The sequence below is a fragment of the Amia ocellicauda genome, chromosome 18 (assembly GCF_036373705.1).
Source record: "Amia ocellicauda isolate fAmiCal2 chromosome 18, fAmiCal2.hap1, whole genome shotgun sequence".
Classification (NCBI taxonomy): Eukaryota; Metazoa; Chordata; class Actinopteri; order Amiiformes; family Amiidae; genus Amia; species Amia ocellicauda.
In genome coordinates, this window is record NC_089867.1 from 27,342,634 (window position 1) to 27,356,295 (window position 13,662).

The window sequence follows — 13,662 nt, forward strand, 5'->3', positions numbered from 1 at the left end:
AATAAACTGCAGCTTTGTGTTCCTGCTCAATCATTTAAAATAACATAATACGTGTCAGCACCCTTATTCAGAGCCAATATTTTTAGGTTGCTAGGTACTTTTACAATATGAATTATCTCCCCATAATAACGCAACTTGCGAGCGATTGGCTGTGGCCCCAGGTACCTCTGTGAAGACCACCTCCCTCTGGTTTGCCACGCCAGCGACTGTGGGCTTCTGCCGCTGGTACAGCAGTCTCTGGCCGTTCCCCACGAGGATGACATCGGGCTTGTCCTGGGGTTCGGTCTCTCCTCTGGCCAGCGTGTAGCGCACCTTGTACTTCAGCGAACCTCCGTAAGAGTCGATCTGCAAAGCAGGGGTCTGTTAGTGTCAGACTCATGACCACCATCACAGCCGTCTGATACACATGGACGCTGAGATCAGTGTTGATACAGGAAGAAAGGCTCGGGAACAGGACGTAACCAGCAAGATGAAGTGATGTTTCACGCTATGAATTCTTTGAGTAACCTGCTTTGCTCATCATTGGACTTGGAGTGCAGCGTCCACTCGTACCTTATTGCCAAGGAACTGCCCTGGGAGGGTCCAGAAAGAGTCCAGGACGAGGAATCGCCGGGAGAGATCAACCAACTGAAACTCCTCGTACTCGGGGTTGATGAGGGTCTGGGAGTTGGAGAGTGGAGGGCTGGCTGGCCGAGAGGGGAAGGACACGTTTACACCTGTGGGAATGGAGAGAAACAGCATCAGAAGATAACAAGTTAGAGCAGGTCATCTGGAGGCTCCATTGATGACCAGTAGCTTATCTGAATCCTCAGGTTTTAATCTTCTTTATACTCTGTGGAATCGATGATCAACTGGCTCACCACTCCAACTTCTGTGTAAAAACAGCAGGCCATACAAAGACAGCTATCGGATGATAATTATGGACTCATACACACTCAGTGAAAGAGAAAGCAACGGAAGGCAGTGAAAGGTTGAGTTAATCTACAGTCTTCAGGGTCTTGTTTGATTGTTGCAGCAGTCCTATGTCAATACATTTCAGAGATTTGGATACTCAAATAAAATCCCCATCTAATCTCCCTTGTTCAGGTATACTTGCCAAAAGATACAAGCTTAAGGGAAACAAATCTTGTATTTCCTTATGTTGATTCTACAGATTTTTTTATGGAATAAATACATGTAACCTTCATTTGGCCATTAAAAAATAGATTTCAGCAATGACCCTTCAGTTCCTCTCCACAGGGAGAAGATAAACATCATCATAATAAAAACAGTACCTCAGAAAAACTGACTGGTTGTTCTACTCTGAAAAACAGTTCTACTAAAACCAGTTCAACCATCGGGCTTCATTTGATCAATTGAACAATCGGGCTTAAAAACCTAACCCTCGAGTGTTGAGGACCACAGGTTGGAGATCCCCACCAGGGAGTGACAAACAGATGAAACTGGAGGATTTCCCACTAGTCAATGTAAGAAAGACAGTACCTTTGAAATCTTCCTCTTCCGTGAATCGGAGTCGGATCTGGTCCCGGTAGCGGCTGGTGTTCTGGCAGTTCTTGGTGATGCCAAAGCAGAAGCAGGGGACGCAGCGGGAGTTGGTCTCGACATTAAAGTGACCGTCAGGACAGTTGCCTGGAGGACAAACAAACCCCAAGACAAATAGGGTGTGAGGACTGAAAAAACAACCACCTCAAACATGTACTTCAAACATACATATATGTTACATCTGCTACCAATTTGTTTTTGCTTTTATACCCTCCCACTCTGGAACCATAAATCACAAGACTACCATGTCTTGTTCTTATGCAGTGAGGATGTAGACAGCTAACACACACAGACACACACACCAGTTGTGAGAAGGATCTTGGCCCACCTGGTTTCTGTTTGAGAATCAGTACCCCATCAGGGATGCCAAACACCATTCCCTTGGCGTTAATAGCCTCACAGGTATACGCTCCCTGATCTCCCTCCTTCACGTCTCGGATAGTCAGGGTCCCCCGGCCATTTACACTGGTCATCATGATTCTGAGGAGGCAGAATCAAAACATTCATGATTTCAGAAAAATAATCTTCTTTCTTCCAGCACAATGCTTCTCTCTAGACTCCAGTCCTTGTGAGTCTCAATTTGTCATGGTTTGTTGGCGTTCAACTACGTGCAGAAACTACTGCAGTCCAACTTGAGAGACAAAGTTCAAGATGGTTTAGGGGTGACTTAAATACTTGCGGATGGAGTTAAATTAGGTATATTTTGCCAATTGAAATGAAATGGAAGAGTTCAGGAAGAGTTCCTGAATCCAGGCTGAATCCTCTAAAAAAATCAAGTAAGGCCAAGCTTATGAAGGTGTACTGAAGCTTGACATTTAGCAACAGTAGCCCCTTTGGCAGGACTCCCAGAACCCAGTGCTGGAGATCTGCAGGGTCTTCAGGGTTTCTCTCCAGCTGAGCTCTGTTACTGAATTAAACCTCTTCACTGGACTAATATCTCTCTTCACCACATCCTTTCTAGGGCTTTCAAAACAATTCATAAACAGCTGGGAGATGTCCACTCACCTATAAAACCCTTATCTAACTGCCAATTGCATAACATCTGCCAAAAGTCTGATTCATGTCATTATTATTTGGAGTTACAAAAGAAATCAGATTCCAAAAAAGACAGCTGTAGCGTAGCTGGGATTGGGAAACCCCCAGTCCTGTGGGACACATCCCACACTGCGAGTCTTTCACTGGGCGCGCCCCTCCCAGGCCCCTGGCTGATTTGTCTGGCACTGAAATCTAGTAGGTGACCATTCCAGCCTCTGTACCTCCCGCTGATGGGAATGTGGCCCCAGTTGAGCCTCCAGGTGATGATGGGAGTGGGAACTCCTACGGCCGTGCAGGTGAAGGTCACCGTCTCTCCACGGGCGGCCATGATAGTCTCCTCTGGGGGACTGGTCACTTCGGGGGGGTCTGAGAAGAATGAAGAGAGAAATTAGAAGGTCTGTTCTTGCGCTGAGATGATCACCGCGGTCTAGGAGACGCAGATAGAGGCGTTCTGAAGCTCCACAGAATGGGTAACGAGGTTCTCTGCAGGTCTCTAGAGGGATGAAGACCATCTACTGGAGATCAGTTTAGCAAATGTCTTGCAAAAGAAAGGCAGCTTATCGACAACGGAGAAGGATTGATTCACACACACCTGTGACTTGAAACATATTGAAGTCGATACCTACAGCAGAAACTTTACAGAGACCTGGCGTTTTGACAGCATATCTCTCTTAAATGGTGAATGACAGATGGCTCTTATGTATCTGAGGACCAACCAAAAATCATGGTACCACATGTAACCACTGAATCTGACAAGGCAGGGAGAGGGCAACGGTTTAGATTGGTTTGGTGCCAGAGCATCCCCGAAACAACCAGGACTCCTGGGCTGTGATGAAAGAGGACGCCCATGTGTAGGTGTGCCGGGGTGCCTGTTGCTCTTACTGCAGCCGTATTCGTCGGAGCGGTCGGCGCAGTCCGCCTCCTCGTCGCACTGGTAGCTGGCCGGGATGCAGACGCGATCACTGAGGCAGATGAACTGCTCCGGGGCGCAGGTGTCGGCTGGACCCTTAGTGGCTACAGAGGGGAGACCAGAAAAGTACCTTTATAGACATGAGACTAAAACCCCCGATCATCAGCAGGTCTAATGTTGGGAGACAGCGTTTCACTATTCAGTGGGAAGAAAGATAAAAGGCTTCTGCAACATGTAAAATAATAATGATGATGATGATGATGATGATAGCTAGTAATAACTAGCTTCAGTCTTCAGTTACAAATATATTTTTATATCAGTATAATTAAAAAAAATATACAAGACTAAATTAACTGAGTTCCAGAACATTAGGGGCAGGAGCATTTGCCTCAGCCCTGGAGGCCGGGGGAGTCAGGACTCACGGCAGTAGCTCTCGTCGGAGTTGTCCCCGCAGTCGTTGTCTCCGTCACAACGCCACAGCTTCAGGGCGCAGCGACCGTTCTCACACTTGAACTCATTGGGCTCGCAGGGCGAGGGAGTGCCTGTTTGGACGCCAAGGGGATTGTGAATTAGAAAGCGGGGAGATTTCTATCAGTACTAGAGGAGCAAAGGCACAGAGTAGGTTTAACAGATTTAAACCATTAGCTCCATAAGAACTAGGCCCTCTGTGACCAGAGCTGTACACCCCTGCGTATATCACTTTGAAATTTGAATTTGACCTTTGTGAAACAAAATATAATCACCCAGAGTTTGAACCAGGGATTTGGAGCGGCAAACTCCCCAACCTGCTACGGCACTGAACACAGCATTCAGAATGACTGGAAGGATTATTAAACCGATCGCCCCTAATCCCAGCTCTCCACACCTCTTCCCCTCTAGCCACTCTTCCCTCGTTCCCCGTGACGCCCCTCTCTCTCTCCTCCCGGTATCTCCACCTCCGCTCATGGTGATGGTGGCTCCGCGGTACCCATCCCGGCACTTACCGCACTTCATCTCATCGCTGCCGTCCTTGCAGTCCTTCTCCCCGTCACAGAGGTAGTCCCGGGGGATGCACTGTCCGTTCTGACACACCGCCTCGTCCACCTGGCACGGCCGGGCCACCAGCGTATGGTCCACCAGGGGCTTGGCTGTAACTACCTTCACCGGAGGGGCGGGAGTGGGGACATCTGACGAGAGAGAGGAACAGTCACACATGAGCATCGGGCCAAGCGTGAATGGAAGAAGAGAACTGGTTTACTAATATGCTTTTACTGAAAACAGTGAATACATTAAAAAATGCTGGTTTTGTTTCCCATTGATCACACTGTTCTGATTTAGTACAACGCAGTCAACGAAAACACAGATGGACATTTCACAAAGGACTAGGATTTACAGCCGGCTTGGCTGCAGTCGAAACAAAAACAATGTGGAGTTCACAGCCGCTATCTTTATTATTTATTGGAGAAAGAAGAATAGAGGATGAATCTAGAATAAAGCCTATGTTTCATGGCCGGACTTCACAGAGGCAGCGAAGGACGACTCACCGCAGTCCAACTCATCGGACATGTCCAGGCAGTCGGGTCTGAAGTCGCAGCGGTACTCCAGTAGAACGCAGCCTCCGTCCCGGCAGGTGAACTCGTCGCTCATGCAGGTCCGGGGGCTGGAGATCACTGCGGCCGGGGGGCACAGAGGGTGGGGGGTTAATGCACTGCAGGCTGCAGTCCAGTGCGACAGAATGAATCTCCTGGATGCGCATCTCGCTCTCTGCGCTCTGAGGATTGTTACTCTCGCAACGACACACACATGAGCCACAGTTTCTGAGGAGTTCCCAACTGAGAAACACTCACATTTAATCACTATTGGTTTCATCAAAGATCTTCCTGTAACCTCCATGAGTATGAATCTAGCATAATTTCTATTTATTTGAGCGTCTGTCTGTTTTTGGCATTTGTAGCATTTAAATCTCAATGTTTGATATCAGAAATGAATACTAATATCAAGAATGATAATTTTGGCCATTCTTGATATCAGAAATACAATTATTGATTAAAACAAATACAAAAAATGTGTTTGTTAATGTCAAAATATTCGTATATGTACAAATTATAATTATACAAAAAATACAGTTGGTTATATGAAAGATTTCTAAAGTTTGTACTTGTTGTGCTTTAGTGTGTTTCAATTCAAAAAGCACAAAATAAATCCCTTGTAATTTGATATTGTATTTCTGAAATTACATTTTAACACATTTAAATACATACATGTTTATGTACTAAGAGTGAAATGTATTTAATGTTTATTAGAGCAGTGTAGCAGGAGACTCACAAACAAACAAATGTATGGAAATGATGTGGGTAGCAGTCTGTTCTGTACCCAATACAGCGGCCATCAGTCATGAAGTCACTGTAACATGGATGACTGATGCCGCGGACACATGCCACACACAACATGCTAACAGGGGTGTCATCTGCATGCCACTCCATCACAGCACACAGATCACAACAAGTCCAGGGTCTGTTTGTCTTTATATCAATCCAGGCTTTAAATACGGCACCGAGAATAGCTGCTGCATGTAACACATCATCCTGGCTCATTGTTTACTTTCTAATTAGTAACAATCAAAACGAAAAGTGTTTAAAAGCTGATGACTAAAGGCCAAAGCTGTAATCCAACTTTTCAACGACTTGATGTCAAACGTACTTCCACCGCATCCAACAGCATCACTGTGTCAGAGACTGTTGCCATTGTTGGTGGTCCTTGACTTGGAACAGTCCACAAAAGAGCTTTGCTCGTGTATTGGGATACTTCAATGCTGTCCTGAAAAAGTGGGTCCATTGCCTCTGAAGTGACATTTCTCTCGGAAATTTGTGGAAACGAAATCCGCAGTCTTTTCTTACTGACAGTCATAGACGACAGGATGGACCAACCTGCTATGTGAGTTTGCGTAAAGACTATTAAAGTTGTTGTGATTTATGAGAAAAACCAGTAAGAGGTTGCTGACGAATTCCTGATGCTCAGCTTTGAAAATACATATTGCGAGAAGCGACTGAATCGCATTTATTTGGTAGTAAATTGCAGACAGGTGTTCTCTTCAGGAGCTATGCTTTTTGCAAGACAATGTTATTTATCATTTACAGTAGTTCTGGGTTACTGTATTTTAAGTGTGCAAGGAAAGCCATAACATTTTCCCTTTAAGTAGTTGAAACAGAATAATTTAAAAGTTATTTATTTAGTTTAGAGAAACCCCTCCATTAAAAAGAAATACATCTCCAAAGACTGTCTCAAAGAAATGCATAGTGCTCTGTCTTCTGATAATTTAAAGCAGAGCAGCTATAGTCTACCCACTGCTCTGAGCATTACATGGCATCCTTTCCTGACCGCAAGCGTGTGGATGAATACACACGGTGTTACAGGAGGGGCTGCTTATCAGTCTGTTCTCGGGGCAGCAGACTTGTTACAGCGTTACAGGGAGGGATCTGGCGTGGCCATGCAGGAGACAACTTACAAACCTTGGTAGGTCATTGCCTCTACGGGGGCCGGAGTTTCGGCTGGAACCAAAAAGAGAAGTTAACGGGAGCCGAGCTAGAGCACCGCTAGGCCCGACCCGAAGACATCGCCGGGACGAGGCATGAGTAACTCGATGAACCCAAACGGCTGCAGTCCACACCCCCCCGCTCAATCACTCAAGATGCGCAAAGTAAACTCTAAGCACAGAAATACTCTTAGCCGGGGGCCAACCCTGTTCCTGCAGAGCCTCGATCCTGCAGCCTCTACAGGTCTCTCCAAATCATCGATCACTGCATACTGTGAAAACATGGAAATGCTGGATTTGATTGGCTCAATTAAGCATTTTGGCCAAACCACAAACAGAAGACCCTGAAGCTCTCCAGGACCTGGGCTGGCTACCCCTGGTTATATGTGTTATAAAACTAAATCAAAGACACTTGTGTTTCAAAGCTGCCAGTTGTGCACTAGGAAAAGATCCACAGGAACCATGAAGGAGCTTTTTAAAGCTGGACGAGAGAGTTTGGTTTGCTGAGTTGAAGTGCCCTTCAGTGTGATATCTCTGACTTGAAGTGACCTTAATCAGCGATGAAAAATAGTGTCTGGGGTGCAACTGAATAACAAAATATAGTTGGGAGTAAAAACAATATCATAGGTAAGGTTTCAAGCTACAGAGGGCCACTCAGCCCACCTCTCTGTTATTTGTTTTTAAGTAGTTTATCAACCACACACTTTTATCCATCCATTTCTTCAAGGAACCCATGGTGTCAGCTACAGAACGTAACACTCACAAACACCCTGAAATGACCGTGTGCATCTGAAGCTTTTCAGCACTGACTGTGGTGCAGATGTACTGTAAACCGACCCTCACCTGCCCCCAGACGGCGGAACTGGAAGCCCTCCACGGACGTGATGTAGGAGGCGATGGAGCCGTCCTCCACCACCGAGTAGAGCACCCCGCGGATCTCCTGGTCGTTGTTGTTGTCGTCCGATCCCACATCCAGCTCCACGAACACGGCGTCGCCCAGCTGCCTAAAGGGGAGACGGCACAGCCTGAGTCCAGCGTCTGTGAGGAAGCCAAGTCTACAGGATACCCACATCTGCCCACAAGAGAGAGACCAGGGCAGCGCGCAGCACCGTGTCCCCACCAAGCCAGCAGCTCATTTATTTCCCTCTCGTTTGCATAAGATAATACAGGGCTGGGGTTAAAATTGGGAATCTCACTGTTGGATTGAAATCTGAGAATGGAGTAATTCTACAAAGTGCAAAACAAACTAAACAAACCAAAAACTGGCAAAGTGAGTAGAGATTCATATTTAAAAATAAATATATGGAGAGTTTCTCTTTCTATTTGTCTAAATACAGAAGGCAGTTCGGCTCACTGTACTAGGCCCTTCGGAAAGGATTTGTCTCCTAGTAGAGACTGTTCATGTGTTGAGGCTCATTCGATTAAGATACATTTTAACGCAGACCTTTTCATAAAATATTTGAAGCACTCTCTATAGAAGTCTAGGGTTTCTACTTCATTCTGAGGTCAAAGCACTTGACTGGACATCAATCCCATAACTGTTCAAGAAGTATCCAGGCCAGAGCCCACAAAGTCCTGATATTCCAGGTCAGTCCCAGAAAAGGGAGTAAATTCCTCACTTGATGAGCACCACGCTGACGGTCTGGATCCCGGGGATCTTGTTGTATTCAGACTCCAGCTGTGAGAGAGAGAGAGGGAGAGAGGGAGAGAGAGAGAGAGGGAGAGAGAGAGGGAGAGAGGGAGAGAGAGGGAGAGCGAGGGAGAGAGGGAGAGGGAGGGAGAGAGAGAGAGAGAGAGAGAGGGAGAGAGGGAGAGAGAGAGGGAGAGAGATTTAGGAGTGCCTTTGGGATCAGTTTGTGTTTCATTCTTTCTCCACCAAGTCAATGTTTGAAGTATTTATATGAATGGTCAGTCTTTATCTATAAAGAGTGCCCTGTACCACACAGTGTCCCACAGCGCTACATAGAACAGGTAAAAGGACGTAGAGTAAACAGTTCCCAAGTCCCAAGAGGCCAGCAAAAGAGGGGACAAATCCGGCATCCCGTCTTCACTACACAGTCGTTTACACTGCTGCCGCAGTAGTGATGCATTACTAGGGTACAGCAGCTCCAATGTGGGCCTCACAGTTTCCAATTGTAACTCAAACTTTTCCACAACTTTCCAAAAACCTGGTGATTTTAAATGAATACAAATAAAAAACTGTTCAGTGAGAAGAAAAAACTACAGCAAGAGATGTTCTTGATATGTAAACTGGGTTCCCAAGTTGTTGGCCTAATGTGAGAGCATTGGTTTTGTTATAACAGGCTTGGAAGTATGACATGGAAAAAGCTATTGTCTTTGGAATATATTCCCTGGGCAGGTCTGAACTTCGGCCCTCTGTAGGCACATGTATCAAAGGATCATACCAGGAGGATATCACAGACACAACACAAGCAGAGACACGCAGCTTACAAAGTGGGTTTAGCGGCGGAAAACGATTCTGTAATCTTCCCAGGTGGCACTCAGTTCAGTGCTGTGTACTTCCGCCTTGTAGACCACAGTGAAATAAGTCCTTTAATTTCCCAGCATTAGTATGACTTTTGAAACGTGTTTATTTTGTGACAACTGTCTTGCTGGGTGAGTACAACTGAAAGAAACAAATATATAACACCCAGAAATCTGCAGTTAATGACATTTAATGTGGTTAATGAGAAGGAGACTAAATCTAGGCAACCTAGTGACTCAGCACAATACTATTTAACACTACAGGAGATGGGTCAGCAGCACCATTCATTTGTGGTGCGTTTTGTTTTTACACACTGCATTCAATTTCACCTTCGAGCTCCTAGACATTCATACTGCATTATAAATGTAACCCGCTCTACGATTTACACTGCAACTCTTTACAGCTGTGTGTTGAATAGCTGTAACAATACATGAAAGCGTTCCTGTCCGAGGGAAAGGGAAATACTCCCCTTTAGTATCACAACACAAAACTTTATCTTTAATTCCCAAAACATTTCACAGTTCAGCAGACACTTGAAAACGGAAATCCAGATTTTATATCTTGGAAAATCAAAAAGAGACATGAACGTTTCTTCTTGGGATTTTAATGGTCCCCTTGAAAGATTAACGCCACACTTCCTTCTGTTGTTTTCATATCAGGAACATAATGTAATGGTACATATTTTAGGACTTCGGCTCTAGTTAGATTAATGCCAGGGACTGTGACCTTCATCCTGGAGGGACCCAACCCAGCACGATGCACAGGCTACTTTTAAAAGGTCCGTTCAGATCAGAGTTGGAGTCAGCTGATCAACTGGCTGCGGGCATCAGGGGATCGCCGCTGAGTAACTCGTGATGCTGAACCCAGTGATTAATGGCAGAAATAAGCAGAGATGATTTTAAAAATGAAACGGGGACTCCTGTAGTTACTCACAGTATCGACGACGGCATCGGAGATGTCCTGGAAAACCAGCGAGTAGATGTCGTCCAGCTCCGGCATGTAGTCGATGGAGTTGGTGAAGTTAACGAGGGCTCTGTAGTAAACTGAAACAGAGGGAAGCACAACGGTATCAACCTGTCCCAGCAGAGGAATCAACTGGACTGGGTAGATAAACTGGGAAACAACACGGAATCATTCCGCAGTTTGGATCAAGCCTAGCCGATGATTGTTGTGTATACTTGCTCAACAAATTTAATTATTTTACTTCAGTTCCAACACAAAAGACATTTATTGTTAAAGGCTGTTTTATATCATTAGAAGATAGCAGGTTTAAGAGATCAGAACTGATTTTAAATCTCAATAGGTGTCAGTTAATTCTTCTGTATCATTCAATCGCAACATTTCTAAATACTTAAATCTGCAGGTCTAAAAAAACACAATCGGTCTGGTATTGACCAGCTATATTCCATGCAATACAATAAACTGCTGTGTCAGTCACAATTAACCATTACAGAGCTGTTCATCAGTATAGACATCTTGCTTAATGTTTAGTTTGTGAAACATTTTTCCAGGGGGCTTCCACGTTGTTCAGAGGTAAAAGCCTACATTGTAACTGATAACTGTGACCAGGATCCACCAAGGGGCGGTATACAACTGGCCAAGTGCTGCAGGGGGTTGGCTTGGCCAAGGTTTCCTCCATTTTATTTCATGGATGTGTGCTGTGGTTTGCTCCTGTGTTTGACACATCAGTCCTCCCTACAATGCTATAGCTCTGACTGCGCCATGCCAAAAGAAGGCCTGACCGCACGTATGCAGCAAACACAATGCTCAGGTATATTGTCAAAAGTGTAGAATTGAGAACAAGGGCAGTGATGTTCAGACTGTACAATGCACTAGTTAGAGCTCATCTGGATACTGTGGACAGTTCTGGGCTCCACACTTCAAGAAAGATATCGCTGCTCTAGAGGCAGTTCAGAGGAGAGCAACCAGACTTATTCCAGGTCTGAAGGGAATGTCCTACTGAGAGACTGAGGAACTGAATCTTTTCACCCTGGAACAGAGGAGACTACGTGGGGACTTGATCCAAGTCTTCAAAATCATGAAAGACATCGACCACGTCAAACCAGAGGAGCTTTTCCAGATCAGCAGGGACACACGCACCCGGGGACACTAATGGAAATTGGGCTTCAAAGTATTCAAGACAGAAAACAGGAGACACTTCTTCACACAGAGAGGCGTCACAATCTGAACAAACTCCCCAGCGATGTGGCTGAAGAGACAATTTGCGAACATTCAAAACCAGACTGGATAGGATCCTTGGAAACCAAATGATCCTAATGGACACCAAACGAGCACAATGGGGCGAATGGACTCCTCTCAAATGGACACTTTCTAATGTTCTTATGTCAGAGGATATTTTGGTCTGTCTACACTTCCCCCATGTTTGTCATCGGTTGAGAAATTTCCCATTCCAGTTTCAGAGTATAAACAAAGATTAAATTCAATTAGAGATTTATGCATCTCATATTGTAGTGTTAGCATTGGGGTAATAGCATTGAGCAGCTTGTTGTAACAATTGCAGCTTTTAAATTGGCAGGGTACAAAAGGAAACATCCATCACCATTTTTAACAAAAACCACAAACAACCAGCTAATTCTTCCTCATTCATATGCGTTCATGTCTCAGGCCCAGCTGAGCGCATAGAGTCCTCTTCCATCAGCGCCCTCGGCTCAGCTGTCGAGAGAGCACGGAGAGAGCGCACACACTTTCCAAAAGAGAAAAAAAGGAGAAGAAAGAAAATGACATCATTCTGTTGAAGGCCAAGGCTGTTCTGTTCGCTCTGCCGCAGGCAAACCTCCACACCGCGGTGCTAAATCGCCCCGCAGACGAGGAACGAATTCCAGGAACGGAGCGCATTCCTTCCACACCTACGACACCAAAAACTCAACGGCAGTCTGAAAAGACAGTCTTTTAATTGTGCGTGTGTGTGGCAGAGGAAGAGACCATTACACTCTTTACCCGTCCCCACAACATCCACAGCTTCAGAGCAGCATGGATGAGGCATTTGTTTAGATCTCAAATATATTTTGTTGGATTGTGGATGAAAGATGTATGAACTCATACCCTGCAACTATCCCGAGGCTTGGAGATGACAGAATGACTTAGGGTACAGAAAAACTATGCGAAAGAGAAACTTATTGAACTTGTGAGCTCAAATAAAATAAAATAAATGTATATTTGATAATGAAAATCACAATGAAAAGAATTAAAGGGAAAAGCAAAATGGGAACCTTAAAAAAAAGGTTAAATCCAGAGCAGAATGGCCCATTCACATACTGCTGGCAATACCCAGAAAAGTCAGGCCAAGTCCGAGAGGAAGTCAATATTTGCTCGGTTTCTTACAGGTTAACACTACCGGGCGTCACGTTTCAGGAGGGCTTGTCCTCGAATCCTGATTCCTCTCTCTCGGTTTCTCTCTCTCCCACACGCTGACTACAGTGCGCTGTGCTGAACACCTACGCTTTGCACACACAGGGGATGTTGCATGTGATGTTTTTATCCGCATCTGTCTGTATCTAAAATCTTTTTTGAAATTGATTGAAATTTTCTTATTTTTTCCGGAGGATGTTTTTCTGCTCGAATCGGCTGCTGTAGCCACGTTCGCTTGACACCATATATTTTAGGATTTAAATGAATTTCCAAAACATATCTACATTTCCTTACGCATGCAGGCAAAAAGGGTTAAAACAGAAAGGCTCTTTCACAAAAGCCTGTGATCTTTGTCTTTGTAAGAAAGGGGCTCATTTTTCAACCAGCAAGCAGTGAAACTCCAGTCGTGAAAAGCAGCTGAAATCCCAGCGAACTCAACCATATTCGATCCAGTTTCTTTATTGACACTACCTGTTCTACGGTGGTTACACTGTTGTGTAACTGTCACTCGAGCTCAATATTTCGCTGCTTTGGGAATGATACAACCGACTACACACAGAGCTTTGCGGTTAGGAGATCGGTTTGTCTACCATTCGATTGTTTAGACGGAGTTTAAAACGGTCTCTTCCTGTGATAAAGTGCCGCTCTCCTCCAGTCTCTGGAGAGCACGCTGTTTTGATTGAGTGCACTTGATTACAGACCTTCAGTCAGTGGTGCTGGTAGGCAAATTCTAAAGGCTGCGTCTCACTTTTTCCGTCAGGGAATTCCCCGTCGGCAGTGAGAGGGAGGGAATCGTCAAGAAAGCTGGAA

General features: G+C 45.2%; 1 protein-coding gene across 11 annotated transcripts in view; it reads right to left on the reverse strand.

The window, feature by feature from the left end:
- Positions 1-13,662, reverse strand: part of hspg2 (heparan sulfate proteoglycan 2) — a 156,965-nt gene that overhangs the window by 82,058 nt on the left and 61,245 nt on the right. For all 11 annotated transcript variants that reach the window (XM_066691145.1, XM_066691144.1, XM_066691142.1 and 8 more), the window contains 12 exons: positions 10,417-10,526; positions 8,618-8,676; positions 7,842-8,002; positions 5,011-5,136; positions 4,471-4,653; positions 3,910-4,029; positions 3,460-3,591; positions 2,799-2,943; positions 1,871-2,022; positions 1,483-1,629; positions 553-716; positions 166-345 (listed from right to left, as the gene is read on the reverse strand). In XM_066691145.1, coding sequence (XP_066547242.1) covers positions 166-345; positions 553-716; positions 1,483-1,629; positions 1,871-2,022; positions 2,799-2,943; positions 3,460-3,591; positions 3,910-4,029; positions 4,471-4,653; positions 5,011-5,136; positions 7,842-8,002; positions 8,618-8,676; positions 10,417-10,526 — 1,679 coding nt within the window. The remainder of the gene's footprint in view (positions 1-165; positions 346-552; positions 717-1,482; positions 1,630-1,870; positions 2,023-2,798; positions 2,944-3,459; positions 3,592-3,909; positions 4,030-4,470; positions 4,654-5,010; positions 5,137-7,841; positions 8,003-8,617; positions 8,677-10,416; positions 10,527-13,662) is intronic.